At 51.4% G+C, this 16,113-nt stretch overlaps 1 protein-coding gene across 1 annotated transcript; it reads right to left on the reverse strand.

Moving 5' to 3' along the window:
* Positions 1-9,944: 9,944 nt before the first annotated feature.
* DHH (desert hedgehog signaling molecule) lies at positions 9,945-15,693 on the reverse strand. The gene is made up of 3 exons (XM_027106152.1): positions 14,281-15,693; positions 11,252-11,513; positions 9,945-10,989 (listed from the first exon to the last, which is right to left on the reverse strand). Exons 1-3 carry the CDS (start codon positions 14,581-14,583, stop codon positions 10,364-10,366), a joined length of 1,191 nt encoding a protein of 396 aa, XP_026961953.1. The 5' UTR covers positions 14,584-15,693; the 3' UTR covers positions 9,945-10,363.
* Between the last annotated feature and the right edge of the window lie 420 nt (positions 15,694-16,113).

Here is a 16,113-nt window from a genome sequence, read left to right on the forward strand (position 1 = left end):
TATATATATATATATATATATATATATATATATATATATATATATATGTATATATATTTATGTATGTATATACACACACAACTGAATCACTTTGCTGTGATTTCCTGAAACTAACACAACATTGTAAATCAACTATACTTCAATAAAAACAAAATTTTTAAGGCAAAATGCTCAGAGAAGAGTGAAAGCACAATGTGTCTGGAAATAGAGTGGACCCTGTACCTGGAGCATTCTGTGAGGGGGAGCTACGTGTGGAAATTCAGACTGGAAATTTGACTGGGATCAGATCAGGGAGGGCTATGAATGCCAGCTTTAAGAATTTGGTCTTGGGACTTCCCTGGTGGCGAAGTGGTTAAGAATCTGCCTGCCAGTGCAGGGAACACAGGTTCGAGCCCTGGTCCAGGAAGATCCCACATGCCGAGGAGCGGCTAAGCCCGTGTGCCGCAACTACTGAGCCTGTGTGCTCTGGAGCCCATGAACCACAACTACTGAGCCCGCGTGCCACAACTACTGAAGCCCGCGTGCCTAGAGCCCGTGCTCCACAACAAGAGAAGCCACCACAATGAGAAGCCCACGCACTGCAACGAAGAGTAGCCCGCGCTCATGGCGACTAGAGAAAGCCTGCGCGCAGCAATGAAGACCCGACAAAGCCAAAAATAAATAAATAAATAATTTAAAATTAAGAAAAAAGAATTTGGTTTTTATTCTGTACCCCAGGGTTTTCAAAATATACAACTAGTGCCATGTAAGATGACTTAGGTAATACACAAAAGAAATTTTTTTTGCTATGTAATTTTTAATGTGTGGTAGGAAAAACAAGAGCTATAATGCCAAAACTCTGACTTCACAAATATTGTTGCTTAGAAGAGGTTGAAATTGGTAGAAAGAGAAGTCCGTGAAATTAGAGAAAAATATTAAACAATTATATGGGTGGAATGGGTCTATGGACATAGTCATGAAAATAGTACAAGGTTTGGGAAGCACTGCAATGAGCAAAGGGACCTTTGATGTTGCCTTGGTGGGAGTGTTATGGGGCGGGCAGTACCGTGAAGACAGCTGTGCTTTGTAAGGATCATGCTGGCGACCCTGTGGAGGAGGATGTACCGAGAGAGACTGGTGCTGGAGGCAGGAGCACTGTTAGGAAGCTGATACCCAGGAGGAGAAAGATGAGGGCCTGGACCACAGTAGCAACAGAGAGGATGGTGAGGACTCACACAAAGTGCACTCCAGATTCAAGTTAAAAAGTTTATGACCTGATTAATAGAGACAAAATTCCATTTATAGATTTAGAGGACAGGGAAGAACGGGAATTGCTTAGTGGGGGCATGGGGAGAGTATTGAATTAATGCACTATTTTTTTTTTTTTTTTTTTTGCGGTACGCGGGCCTCTCACTGTTGTGGCCTCTCCTACCGCGGAGCACAGGCTCCAGACACACAGGCTCAGCGGCCATGGCTCACGGGCCCAGCCGCTCCGCGGCATGTGGGATCTTCCCAGACTGGGGCACGAACCCGCGTCCCCTGCATCGGCAGGCTGACTCCCAACCACTGCACCACCAGGGAAGCCCAATGCACTTATTTTTGACATGTGGATTTTGGGGCACCTCCCAGATGTTCACATGTCCATGGGCCACTTAAGGATATGTGTCTCTAGGCACTGCCCAGAAAAATAGCCAGGATACATGTGCAGGCATGTTCCCTACATGTTCCATATGTCTGGTTCTTTCCTCACTCTTACACCTATTCTTGAATTCTGTTATCATGGAGTTTGATAAACACCAACCCATTTCAGGAAAATGAGAAGTACTTAGGTCCTCTCAGGGGACCTTGCTCGATCCACGGATCACAACCAGCAACTTCCAAAATAAGTGAATTAGAACATATTAGAGCTGGAGGACCTTAGTGATCATCTGGTACAGTTATTCTGAAGGGTGAGGACACATAAGAGTCACCTGGAGGGTTTGTTAATGCACAGATTGCTGGGACCTACACCAGAGTTTTTGATTCAGTAGGTCTGGGTAGGGCCCAAGAATTTGCATTTTGAGCAAGTTTCCAGGTGATACTGAGGTTGCTGGTCTGGGGACTACACTTTGAGAACCACTGATGTAACACAACTTCTCCAGACTACAGGCTGAGAAACTGCAACCTGGAGAGGTAAAGTGCATCATAGCAGCAAAACATATTGGAAAGAACATGGACTTTGCAGTCAATCAGACCTGGTTTCAAATCCTGGCTGACTCACTATGTGATCTCAGGCAGGTACTTAACTGCTCTGAGCCTCAGTTTCTCTTCTATGAAATGGTTAGAACAACAAGATAGTAGATGTTTGTCATTCTTTCTGGCTGCCACAGAAAGATCGAGTTCCAGGGTGGATAGTGGCCGTGGTGTCAGCAGTGCCTTCCAGCACCCAGTCAGGGCATTGGTCTGCAAATTGCACTGTCTAGTGTTTAGTGGCAGTTGCCACAGTGCCCCTGTTGGCTTGGTTCTATGATTTGAGGCATTGTTTCTGGCTGTACAACCTTGGAACCCAGACCCCCAGCCCTCCGGTGACCTGCTTAAATCTTTCTGGAATCAAATACTTATTTTGCACAACTGTTGTGAGAGGCAAATGAGATAATGTATGTGATATTCCTATCACTCTGTTAAAAAATACTTGGTACTCATTACATTGAAGCCATCATAGTAATTATCGTTATTAGTTTGAAAATGAATTCGCAGTTTGGCCAGAGAGGTATGCCCCGAGGCAGATGGTCTGGATCCCTCCCTGGACATCACTGGGAAAGATGCCGCTGGGAAGAGCACTCAGTCTAGCCAACTTGGGAACTGGACTTGCTCAGGACCTCCAAATGCTCATGTGCTAGGGAAGCCTCACAATAATTCATGAACGCGTGATTTGGGTTCCCAAATCAGGGAACCAATTTGCCAATGTATGTATCTGTTGCTTTCCCTTTCCACGACCGAGGAAGTCTGCACATCCTCTATCTAGGGCACCCCCTTTTCAGCAAGGTACCAATGTGGTGCCTGATGAGCAGAACATTAGGATAAAAGAAGAGGACTAACTCTGTGAAGGTATTTTGGCCAGGACACGTGGAGGCCCAAAGAACCATCCCTGCTCCACCAGTGACCACATTTCGGCACTTCTCTCCCCAAGATAATTCTGGGCACATGGTAACAATTCTGATTGACTGAGTTGCCCGTTTGCCACATTCCATTTTGGATCAATAGATTGATATTGGTTGATCAATGACTTTTTCTTTCATTTTAGATACATTAATATCAAGCCGATAAAGTTGAAAGAAATCTTTTTCTTCTTCTACCTTACTCTTCACTTCCTCTTTGTCCAATCAACCACCAAGTCCTATCAATCCCACAACTACAAATATTTCCTGAAACTGTCCTTTCCACCTCCATTGCCACCACTTTATCTCAACCAACATCATCTCTCATTATCTCATTATCATTTTGCTTGCTCTCCTCCCTGGGCCCACTCCCTTCTAACTCCATTCTCCACTTAGGAGCTAGAGTGATCTTTTTAAAACCCAGATTTGATCAGGCCACTCCTCTAAGCTAAAACCTAATTAATTTAATCCATTAAAATGACTGCCTGTTTCTCTAGAAAACTGTCAAAAATCCCCAGCAGAGTACAATGCCTAATAGTATTTGCAGGGGATTTAATAAATATTTGTTGAAGGGAGGGAGTCAAGTCTCTGGACCTGAGAGGAACTGCCTTGTCCCTTTGTGTGTTAATTTGACTTGTTTAAATCTCAGAGTACCTCCTTGTTTCCAGCCTCTTGGAAACACCTCATTGTAGTGGCCTCTGGCATCTCTTACAAAGTGATCTTCCTCAAGGTCACACAGCTGGTGCATAGGCACCAAATAGAATATACAGCCCTATTATTCTTCACTGTGGAGCCACCGTTATGTGAGAGGCAATCACAGTTGAAAAGTGACAACCACCAGTAGGATGCTTGATCCTCCTGCAACACTCCCACCAAGTTTCCAGGCCTCTGTACAGAGTCTTTCGAAGATAAAGAAATCCACCTTCTTACCCCACCAAAGAAGCCCCTTCATCTTTAGACAATTCTACAAGTTATTGAAAATGAGACTTTTCAGAGAAGAATCCAACCTAGCCAGTTTATCAAAGGATAGAGATAAGGAGGGAAAGGAGGTTGTGTGTGAGAGAGAGACCCATATCCTCCCTCATGTGGTGGTGCTCAGGTGCTTTGGGCCAGCTGCCTCCAAGAGAAGAGGAAGGTGGGTGACTTTGACTCCAGCTTAGTTCAGGGAGAGATTCATGATATCTAGCCTCAAAGATTCTACGAGCTACTATAGACTAGCCAGGGACTAGAATAAGGAAAGGATGTGTGTGGAGGAAATGGGATTAATCCCAGCTCACATGTTGGGTGGAATCCCAGCTGCTGCAGCTGCTGAGGGCTTAACCAGCTGTTCCCTGGGCAGCTGCAATGTTCAGCCCAGACCTGGCTCTCAGGGTGGCAGCTCTGTCTCAGCTTAGGGCCATCAGCTCCAAGCAAAGTCAAGGCTCCGTGGAAAGAATCGCTGGAAAGCAAAAGAGAATAGCAGAAAAAGAGTCCCTAGTTCCAATAAATCCTTTTTTGACACCATGTGGTTTGAAAGCAGACCACTGTGTTCTTAGGTTATGTGGTCTCAAGGAGGGAAGTTGAGAGACAGTTGGGGTTCAGGTTTCAGAGAGAAGCAAAGCCAGGGCTTGAGGTACCACCTTCAGTTCTGTTTCTATCTTATCCTGTCCTGCTCCAGTTTCCCTACGCTGCCCCCACCTCCATCTGTTCCCATAACACGCTCTCTGTAGGGACGGGGGCATTTCCTACTTGTGGTCAGAATTAGCGATACTCATATGCTCAGATGAGAACCAACCTACTTAGGGATAAAGATGACCCAAAAAGCCCATCCAATTGGCAATTTCCTTTTTTATTTATTTATGGCATGTGGGATCTTAGTTCCCCGACCATGGATGGAACCCTTGCCCTCTGCCGTGGAAGTGCGGAGTCCTAACCGCTGGGCCACCGGGGAAGTCCCGGCAATTTCCTTTTTTTTTTTTTTTTTTTGCGGTACGCGGGCCTCTCACTATTGTGGCCTCTCCCGTTGCGGAGCACAGGCTCCGGACGCGCAGGCTCAGCAGCCATGGCTCACGGGCCCAGCCGGTCCGCGGCATGTGGGATCTTCCCGGACCGGGGCACGAACCCGTGTCCCCTGCATCGGCAGGTGGACTCTCAACCACTGTGCCACCAGGGAAGCCCCAATTTCCTTATTTTAAAATGCAAGTTTGACTTTTCCCCTCACCTGCTTCAAATCCTGCAATTGCTTTCAACTTCCAGACAGGATTGAAAATCCTTAAAGTCGACCCCATCTCCCGCTCACTATACTGAACTTGTCGATGCTCCTCAGATTCATCCTACTGTTGCTCCCCAACTCCAGGCCTTTGCACATGCTGTTCCCTCGGCTTGAACAACTCTTACCTACCGTACAGGTCTCAGCTTAAATGCCACTTCTCATCTCTTTACCACACTCAACAACCTTCTAACCACTTATGCCTGTCTCACCAGATGACCCGTAGGAGCGATGCCTGACTTTATTGTCCTATGCCCAAGGCACAACACAATATTTGACACAGAGTAGGCACTCAGTAAACCCTTATTAAAGATACCGCTTTCTCATGGGAGATGTTCATCATTAACCAAGTCACATATAGAGACAATAACAGGGAAAGGAAGGTTTGAATATGATAATTGGCCACAAAATCCCCCACAGGAAACTACCCTAACCAGCCATAAGCTGCTTCCCATAGACAGCTGCCTCAGTTACCCAGACAGGGAAGAACGCTTCCTCCAATATAGCAGGGACCACAAAAGCACAGTCAGGGATACACATCTCAAGGCTCTAGGTCAGAAATGCTAATTTTTCAAGCAGAGTTGTTTCTCTTCACTAAGGACCCCATCTTAGCACTGGCCTCTTCTTATTTCAAACATTTCTGGAAGCTTATATTATTCTGCTAGAGCTGTCATAACAAAATATCACAGACTGGGCGGCTTAGACATCAAACATTTATTTTCTCATAGTTCTAGAAGCTAGAAAAATCCAAGATCAAGGTTCCAGCCAATTTGGTTTCTGGTGAGAGCTCTCTTCCTGGCCTGCAGACGGCTGCCTTCTCACTATGGCCTCACATGGCCTTTCGTTGCACATGTGAAGAGAGAGAAAGCAAGCTCTCTCCTATGTCTTCTTGTAAGGACACTAATTCTGTCAGATCAAGGCCCACTCCTATGACCTCATTTAACCTTAATTACTTCTTTAGAGACCCCATCTCCAGATACAGCCACATGGGCATGAGGGCTTCAACATATGAATCTGGGGGGAGACACATGCATTCAGTCCATAACAAAGTGCAACATTCCCCTCCTCTAATTCAAAAAGAGCTGAGAGTCTTCTCATGCTTTCTGGCTTGGTGTACCAACCTGCCATGGATGACTGCCAGAGAGTTGCACCCACATCTGTATTTCCTTAACTGGTAGCTAGGTTGCTTTAGTTAAGGAAGCCAGTCATCCAGGCAGGAGGAAGAAGAGCCAATGAAAATGAGAGAGAAATAACTGTCAGAAAGCTAGACTTACTAGTGACCCAATGGAGGGAATGAGGAAGAGTCAAAACCAGCTTAAGGTCCCATAGGATGTGGCCCCACCCATCAAGGCATTCTTTTTTTTTTTTTTGCGGTACGCAGGCCTCTCACTGTTGTGGCCTCTCCCGTTGCGGAGCACAGGCTCCGGACGCGCAGGCTCAGTGGCCATGGCTCACGGGCCCAGCCGCTCTGCGGCATGTGGGATCTTCCCGGACCGGGGCACGAACCTGTGTCCCCTGCATCGGCAGGCAAACTCTCAACCACTGCGCCACCAGGGAAGCCCCCATCGAGGCATTCTTATTTCGTTATGCCTGCCCCAATTTTCCTTATCTGTAATACTATCTCATAGGGTTATTGTGAGGGCCAAATGAGAAAGTATGTAAAGTGCTAAAACAGGGCCTGGCCTGCAGTAAGTTCTCAGGAAATTTTAGCTACATATAGTTACATTTCCCAATTTCCTACTCTAACCAGCCTGCACATCTTCATCCCAGATTCCAAGTCCTCGCTCATGTTGGTACTTCTGTCTGGAATGGCCTTTCTAGTCTCCTCCACTTACACAGGCTACAACATCCTATTCAGGCCCTACTTTCTCCACAAGGCCTCCTATGTACAAATATGACATTTAGCACCCGTTCAACTCATCTTGATTAAGTAACAATGTTGCTTTGGCAGCTAACAATCTTATACCTTTAAGAAGCTATTTCTTAATTTTGGTGTGTTTTTCAGTGCCTAATACGGTGCTACACTGTAGATGTTCAGTAACTCCTGCTTGAAGAAAGGAAGGGGAGAAAAATCTGGATTCTGGGCAATAAAAAGGTCACCTGAACCTTAAAGCAGTGCTTCTCAACTCCAGTTTCCCAGTATGTGGAGAGGTCTTGCCAGGATGATCACAAAATTCTCTGCAATTCTCAAAACAAGATTACTTTTAATTATACTTTAGTTCTAAAGCAAACCTAAATCTGTCACACAGCACCTTCTGAAGAACGGAGTGTTATGAAATCAAACAATTATAGGGACAACACAATCCCCAAAGGTCTGGGAACCATTGATAATGCTGCCTCTGGTAGAGTGGTAAGGACAGAAGCAGACAGACAGCAGACAGCAGCAAAGGGAGTGAGAAACGGGTGCAGAGCATATAAAACTCAATGGTATCTATTCCACATTGGGCACATACATTGATATTGTCAACAATCCTGTCAGGGAAGGATCATTATCTCCAGATCTGCCTGACTTCCTAGCCATGCCCTTTCTTTCCCTAATCCTCCTTGCCAATTCTGTTAATGAGAAGAGGTGCTGCATTTGGAGATGTTGTGTGGCCAAGTAAATATGCCTTCCTGGCCATCTTCATAGAGACGGTACTCTTTGCTGCTTGAGGGAAGGGAATGGACTTTATTTTAGGAAGCTGGGAGGGCGTCAAGGGGACAAGAATAAGGAGGGATGGAAGTTGAGGGTGAGAGGTGAGCCTCAGGCCTGGGGAGTAATCTACAGGATGTAGTTTAAGGGAAACCAATTAGTTCTCCTTGTCCCCAGATATCTCCTGCCCAACATACTAAGGTGCTAGGAATCAGCACCATTATGGTCTCATGGTTTAAGGCCTTATTTTCAGCAGGCCTTTAAGATATATGCATTACATGATCTTTTGATCATGTAATAGGCCTGTGAAAACAGCCCTACCAACGTAGAAATACTAATTAGTTTATCAGATTAGTCATCACCTGGAGTGACATGACAGTAGGGCATCAGGATCTGATAGAATGAGACAAGAGCAGGTTTAGAAAGTAGGAAGGAAAGGTCCACAGCTTGGACTGTGTTTCTGAAATCCCTCTGAAAGGGGGAGGGTGGTGGTAATGGGCACCTGGTGTGGACTGAGGGAAATGGGAGGTGGAAAGATACTAAAGGTAAACTTAGCCTGCTTCCAAATGTCGGCTTTACCAAGCACTACCTGGAACCCTAAGTATGCTTTCACCTCCAGACACTGAACTCAAAGTGTCACAGGGTGAGGGAGGTGAGTCGGCAACTTGGATGCACATGGAAATCTGGAATACTACAGGCTACAACCATACCTCCAGCTTCCAGGAGCCACAGAGCTAAACCAGGTGCAAGGGATACAAAAGTGCCACTTTCCAAATGAGAGGCAGGTGGGTTCCTCGCCAGCCCCTGATACCTGTGGCTAAGCCCTGGCAGCTTAACAAGTACCATCCACCATCTCTTGCATCCTGGCAGAAGGCTCCTCTGCACAAATCCAGTCCACCCTCTGCGCAGCATTTTTCCTTTGGCGGGGAAGGGAACCGATCCTGAAGGCCACTAGAGGGCAGTATATAGCAGGGACCCTGTGCAGGAAGAGCATAGCCGCTACAGGGAAGGGTGGGCTCCTGGTGGTACCGCCAACCCCTACCATTCCCCGGGCCCTGACACTCTCCTTCCAGTGCAGTCCAACTTCCTCGGAGCTTCCATTCCTAACTCAGGGGCACTTGCCTGCCTGGATTCCAGGTGTCTGCTGCGTTGGACCCAGAGGTTCCAGAAACACCCAGGCCAGGAAAGCAGAGCTAGAAATAATGGGAGAGGGGAGAGGGGAAAGGTGGAGGAAGCCAGTAGAAACAACAACCAGGACAGGTGATCAGGAAGGGGGCTCAGGTTTTAATTCCTATGTGCCCTTGCTTGGAGAGCCTGTGCCCCCTCTACCCCCATACATCTGGGCTCAGCCCATCAGGAGGGATAGGTTCTAGCCCTCTGTCCAGGTTCTTTCTCTTGATCAAGAGTGTGTGGGGACTATTAGTTATGAATTAGCTAGGGATTCCCATGAGTCATCAGTTGGTCCAGTTACATCCCCCCAAAAAACATCAGCCCCATGTAGACCCCTTACACCAGAGTAGGATGGGGATTACGGTGATTCTTGAGGGAGGGACCAGGACTGCAGGCTAACAATTGGGGGCCAGAATTCTTTAAGTATCAGTACCCACAGTGGCCTGAGCCACCTCTGGAGCCCCTATGAACAGAAAAAGGACGTTTTTGGGTTTTCTTGTTCCTTGGGTAACCCTGGTCCCTCCAACAGTCGGTATGCAAACATGTGGGCAGAATGCTAGTCCTCTCTGGGTGGGAAAAAGAACTAGCAGCCTAGAAAAGGGCAGACTCTTCTGATCTCTGTTGCTGGTCGATTGGGATGCCTCCTCTGAGAGGAGGAAGCAGGGTGGGACGATCTGCTGGGGAAGGAGAGGGGAATGGGAAGTAAAGTATGGTTCCCTTTCTCCGTACCCCCCTCCCCCAATCTGGAGGTAAATCACCATCTGAATAGAGATATTTCCCAATAAGCTCCTGGAAGCCTTCCCTTTATTAGCCCACTTGTAGGAAAATGTCAGATGTCAGATTGGCTCCCATGTCAGATAACTGTTAACGCTGTGCCCCAGCCCCTCATCTTGCCAGGCGGGGCAAGCAGATTATTATATTACAATTTATAAATAGAAAATAAAATAAAATAATCGGGTGGGGCTGAGGCACTGGGGAAGAAGAGGAGAAATAGTCCTCGTCGACGAGTACCCATCATCAACCCCATCTACTTAGGACCCAACCTCTCAGTTAGAGGTTGCCCCTAAACCATCGCGTCCATTTTCTCCCTATCCCTCCCTCCCTCCCAATCAGCATCGTCTGCTGCCCACATCTCCAGATCTCAGCCCGCACACTCCCGTTTAGGCGGATGCCACGAGGTTTCTATGCCTGGAGCGCTCAGTCCAGCAGCTCCTCCGCCAAGCGATAGAGGAACCGAGAGTACCAATGCATGCCAGTTGGCTGGACGGCCCCGCCCGGAAGCAGCGCCCCCAGCGCGTGCAGCAGGCGCAGAGGAGCAAAGGCGCGGTGCGCCCACTGGTGACTCTCCAGAACCGCGTAGCACGAGGCCAGGACATCGTTGACCAGCAGCGTCCCGTGCGCTGTGAGCGGTGCGAACACGCCAACGGCTTCCTCCCGCGCCACTCGGGCCACGCGCGCAGGCCGAAGGGCGTCCCCGCCTGGCGCCAGCACCGAGTCCCCCGCGCGCAGCCGGCGCGCGAACACCGGTGCAAAGTCGCCTGGCTCGGGCGCAGGCCCTCGAGCGGCGAACACCAGGTGCCAGGGAGTGAGCAACAGCTTGCGCGGGGGCCGCTCGGTCTCCACAGCCACGAATGAGGCCCGGCGCTGCAAGTCCCGGTCCAGGAAGAGCAGCACGGGTGTGGGCACCACCCGGCCTGCCGCGTCTGCCGCCAGCACCCAGTCACCGCGGTGCAGTTCCCGCAGCCCCTTCCGCTCGCCGCTCCGCAGGCGCACGGTGGCATTTCCCGGAAAGCAGCCGCCTGCCCTGACCGCCAGTGAGTTATCTGGAGGGGACAAGCAGAGAGAGGATTGCATGGAGACCAGTTCCAGAATGTTAGTACATATTGTCAAAGACGTGGGTCAAGCCCAGCGCAGACCTCACCAGTCCCGGAACAACATGCAAGTTCCCACGGATCTGGTCCTAACCTGGGCAGAAATGGAAGGGGGTTTACAACACTAACGCCCGCCTGGGGTCCCCTAGAGTCGCAACAGGGCTGCGTACCCTCAGTTTCCCGGAGGGACCTCACCACCCACCCCGTACTGTACCGGCTTTGACAGACACGTGGACGTGGTTGCGGGACTCGTAATAGACCCAGTCGAAGCCGGCTTCCACTGCCAGGCGCGCCAGCAACCCATACTTATTGCGGTCGCGGTCGGACGTGGTGATATCCAGGGCACGTCCTTCGTAGTGAAGTGAGTCCTGAGCGTGGTGGCCGTCCTCGTCCCAGCCCTCGGTCACCCGTAGGCGCACTCCGGGCCACATGTTCATCACCGCAATAGCCAGCGCGTTCACCCGCTCTTTACAACGCTGGCGGGGAATAAAGGAGTCAGTCTCCTCAGTACCACTACCACCAGCATGGGGGCTAAAGCGACCTGGGCGGGCGGGTTAATTCTTCTTTGTTTTCCCGACACCCCTCCAGTCCCTCCCAGATTTTGAGTGTCCTGAGGAAGTGAGAATCTGAATGGGTGTAGTCGCTAATCTATGCTCTCCAGAACGTCGTTGGCGAACTGTGGGGTCACCCCTGATATTGAGAGGGAGCGCCCAAACCTAGTTCTTTCCCCCACTTTTAATTTCCGCCCCTCATCCCTAGTTGTTCTGGGACCTCAGTTCAACCTGGGAGAGGGCAAGAGTGGAGAGAGCGGGTGTAAGCTTGGTCAGGGAGGGGTTGAGCAGCCCGGCTCCGCGAGAGGAGCCCCTGTTTTGGCCTGGCCCCCGCCCCAAGCCCCGGCTGCCCTCCCTCCGCCTGATTCATCTTTTGTTTCGTTGCCTTCCCTGGCACCGGGCATCGCTTCCTTCCTTCCTTCCTCCTCCTCCTTTCAGCCCCTAGCATTAACCCTTTCGTGGTGCGAGTGCCCCCCCACAGAGGTGCCCAAGCGGAGCCGTACGGGATCTAGGCTGCTGGAAAAAGGGTTGGGGCGGCGGGGGCTGCGCGAAGTACAATGGCCATTCTCCCGGATGACTTAACCGAGCGAGAATCCCGGGCCGAGGCCGGGGACGCGCCGGGAGAAGCGGACTCAGCAGCTCCATCCACAAAGGCGCTTTTCAGCCGCCCCGGCTCAGAGAGAGGAAAGGGCAGAAAGCCGCGCCCCCCATCCCTGCTCCGGCCCGCCGGGTCCCCTCCCCCAGCGCGGCCAGCCCTCCCAGTTCCAGCTCGGGCTCCACCAGCCCTGAGAGCCCCCAATCTCTCCGTCTCTGCTCCGGAGGCAGCGCAGAAAGGCGTGGGAGTAACACCTGAGAATAACGCGAGCAGCCCTTGCGCGGATCTGGGGGGCCCCCTGCAGGGTGGGAGTGGAGAGGAGGAAAAGCAGCAGCGGCTGGAAGCCTGCGCCGGGGGAGTGAGACCACGGTTATCTCGGCCGCTCCAGTCTGGGAGCCGGAGACCTTGGCGCGCACCACAGCACGGACCTCGCGGGAGGAGGCACAGAGAGGACAGCTTCCTTTTCTTCTCCCCGCTCTGACCTCTCCTCGGACTTGGTTTTCTCCTAACTGCCAGAGGGACGTTTCCCCCCTGCCCTTCTTCCCGAGTCTTCTACACCTCCGCAGGGTTGGAAAGGAGGGGAGGGGGAAGACAGGAAAAGTGGTAACTCCTTCCAACTTTTTGTCGTTTTGTCCCCTAAGGAGGCCCTGAGGCCTTGACCTGCGGGGGCAGCAGCCCAGTGCAGAGCCAACTCAATGGAGGCCTTTTGCAGCCAGGGTGTGGGAGATAAGCAGGACCGAGGGGGGTTCCCAGGCCTGTCAGAGCCTCTCCTGGGCCTATCCCTTGTTCTGCCCCCTCTGCTGCAGGTGGAAACCAGAGGAAAGGGCCAGGATATTCCATCCCTGGCCAGGAGGGAAGGAGTATCCCCTTCCCAATCTCTGGGGAGGAGGAATGCTTCAGGGCAAGAGCAAGAAGGAATTCTTTCTCCCCTGGACAGGTTTTCCTAACAAAGTAACCTGGAAAACTATGGCAGTTAATCAGAGGAAATCCGTACCCCTCCCTCTCCCCCCACCTCCCCACTCCATACACAATTAGGTGGTGTAATGGAAAGTGTATAGGACTTAGAATCAGGAGTCCTGAATTCTAGTCCCAGGCATGCCACTAATTAGTTTCAAGATTTTGATTAAATCACTTTTCCTCCTGGGGCCCAGCTCTCATGTAAAAATGGGAGGTGGGGGTGGGGGTGGGGTGGGGGGGTGGAAGAATGTGACCTCCAAGTTTCCTTCCAGCTCTGACATTTGAGATCACAGGGCAGAGGTGGGCCTTCACACCTCACCATAGGTTGGTTAGGTTCTGGTCTGCAGCAGATGCTTGATACATGGTAGTTGAATTCATTTTAACCCTTTAATTCCAAGGAAAGTCCCTGAGCTACACTGAGTTTGAGGGACACAGGAACCCTTTGATTCTCAGGTGGGCCCATCTGTTCTTCCCATCAAAGATCACTTTTCACTCCAGGACAGTCGTTTAGACTCTAGAATAGCTTTACCTTGGTTCTGAGATGCTTCCCCCATGCCAAAGACAGTTCTTGCCCAGCCCCTCCTCAGGTAGATGGCCTGATGACCTGACCCTTGGTCACCCCTTTCCCAGCCCCTTCAGTCTCTTTAGCCCACAGAGCTTTAACACAATCAGGTCAGGAGCCAGGCTAAGGGTAGAGCTTTCTGTCTGCTGCCTAGCCAGCTCCTGGCCCCCAGCTCACCCCAGCCCTTCCTGCCTGGCTCGGTAGCTGACCCCCGGTCCACGCCTCAGCCATTTCCCGTCTCGCCTGCCGCCATCCTCCTTTCCCCGCCCTCCCTGTCTCTCCCAGCTTCACTCTCACTAGTCCCTTCTCCCCCTCCCCATGCAGCCTCTCCCTGGATCCCTCCTGATCACTCAGTACAGCCAGCAGAGGGGTGTGTGTGTGTGTGTGTGTGTGTGTGTGTGTGTGTGTGTTTTGGGGTGGGGGGCGGGTGAGGGGTGAGGAGTGTAGGTAGATCCTTGAGATCAAGGTCCCTATAGATGAAGTCCAGCTCACACCATCCCCCGTCCCCTCCGCCAGCTGCCAGAGGAGAGCAGAGAAATTGGCGGTGCCCTCGAGCAGGTGGGGAGAGGCCTCCTTACCTCGGTCATCAAGCGGTCTGCACCACTGTTCTCCTCATCCTTGAAGATGATGTCGGGGTTGTAGTTAGGCACCAGGTCCCGGAAGCGCTCAGAGCCTCTTGTCACCCTCCCCTCGGCCGGCCCACTGGCGCCCAGGGTCCGCTCGGGCACGCTGGGCACAAATTGCTTGTAGAGCAGCGGCACGAGCTGCTTGCGCACGTAGCGGCGCCGGCCAACCGGCCCCCGGCCCGGCCCGCAGCTCTGGGCCGGCAGCGCCAGAAGTGCCAAGCAGCACAGGGGCACCAGACTGGCCGGCAGCGCCATGGATGCAGCGGACTCGGGCCAAAAGGGAACGTTCTTGTCCTCACCAGCTCGCTCGTCAGTTGGGCATCTCCCCCTGCACCAGAGAGCGCAGCAGGCAGAGCTGCCCCCAGAGTGCCCTAGAGCTCTTGTGGCTCAGCACACCTGGCTGCCGCTAGCTCTGCCTACATACCCCCGGGGGGTCTGGAACCTGCTACTGACCGGCCATCATAGCAGGGAAGGGGGGTCGTGGGTAAGTGCCAATCCTGCCGGGCTCTGCCGTCAGGCTCCGGCTCTGCCAGAACGCCGGGGCTCCGCCTTAAGTGGCCCCTGGCCCCGCCCCCCGCCCTTCTCCCAGGACCGTCCCGCCCCCTACCACCGGGGCGGGGGCTCTAGTCGGCCACCGCTGGTCCACTTCGTTTCCACCCTGGAAACCAGGCAGGCACCTGCCTAGGAAACTCTAACAGCTGTACAGTCCTTGGCTGCCTGGATAAGCATCCCTCTACCTCTAAGCCCATGTGTGGCACCAAACCACCCTGATACTCGAATTGGATCTTTGCTCTCCCCAAGCCTACATGGCAGGCCATGTCCCCCCGCTATCATCTAGGAGCTATGGGATCCAATTTCTGCCCAAGGCCAGCCAAGCCCTTTGGGCACACAACCAGAGCCTCCCTTCTGTGGTCCTCCCCCACTTCCATCTCTCCTCCTTAGCAGTAACCAAGACTGGAAGGGCTGGATACCAGGGGACCATTTTCCCAGGTAGCTTTGCAGCCTTCTGCTGGGAGCTTCCCCAGAATCAGGAACAGAGCTTCATACCTATAGTCAGGTTGAGGACTTCAAACTTTTGTCCCCTCTTATCCTTGCCAAACACCCAACTTGTGGATTGGAAACTGCTGGAGGGCAGTGGGTACTTAAAGTCATAGTTTCTAACAGTCTGATGATCTCTTCCCTTTACCCTCCATCTAGTCACCTCTTTATCTTTCTCCTTCTCTGCCCCCGCTGGAGCCATTCGGGTCTCATCTCAGAGGCTCTGAGCCTGCAACACTTCACCCATTAATCTACTATCATTTAGAAATCTTTCTCTTGGGCTTCCCTGGTGGCGCAGTGGTTGGGAGTCCACCTGCCGATGCAGGGGACGCGGGTTCGTGCCCCGGTCTGGGAAGATCCCACATGCCGCGGAGCGGCTGGGCCCACGAGCCATGGCCACTGAGCCTGCGCTCCGCAACGGGAGAGGCCACAACAGTGAGAGGCCCGCGTACTGCAAAAAAAAAAAAAATCTTTCTCTAAGAAGCCTTCCCTGATGTTCTGACACTGGACCTCTATGTTTCCTTGAGAACCAGTGATTAACTGCCATCCACTGTGGTATGGTATTAAAATGTCACCCTTACTACACACAGCAGTTCTTAAGCACAAACTTAAACACAATCTCAGCTGAGCACCTGGCCTATAGTAGGGTGCTCAGCAAGTATTTGTGGCACTACACTTTTTTTTTTTTTGGTATTCCATACTCACTCCTCACTCAGCTCTATGGCTAACATTCACAGTAACTGTGTA

Source organism: Aethalodelphis obliquidens, unplaced genomic scaffold (genome assembly GCF_003676395.1).
Source record: "Aethalodelphis obliquidens isolate GAN/ISIS:26980383/991018 unplaced genomic scaffold, ASM367639v1 scaffold8, whole genome shotgun sequence".
Classification (NCBI taxonomy): domain Eukaryota; kingdom Metazoa; phylum Chordata; class Mammalia; order Artiodactyla; family Delphinidae; genus Aethalodelphis; species Aethalodelphis obliquidens.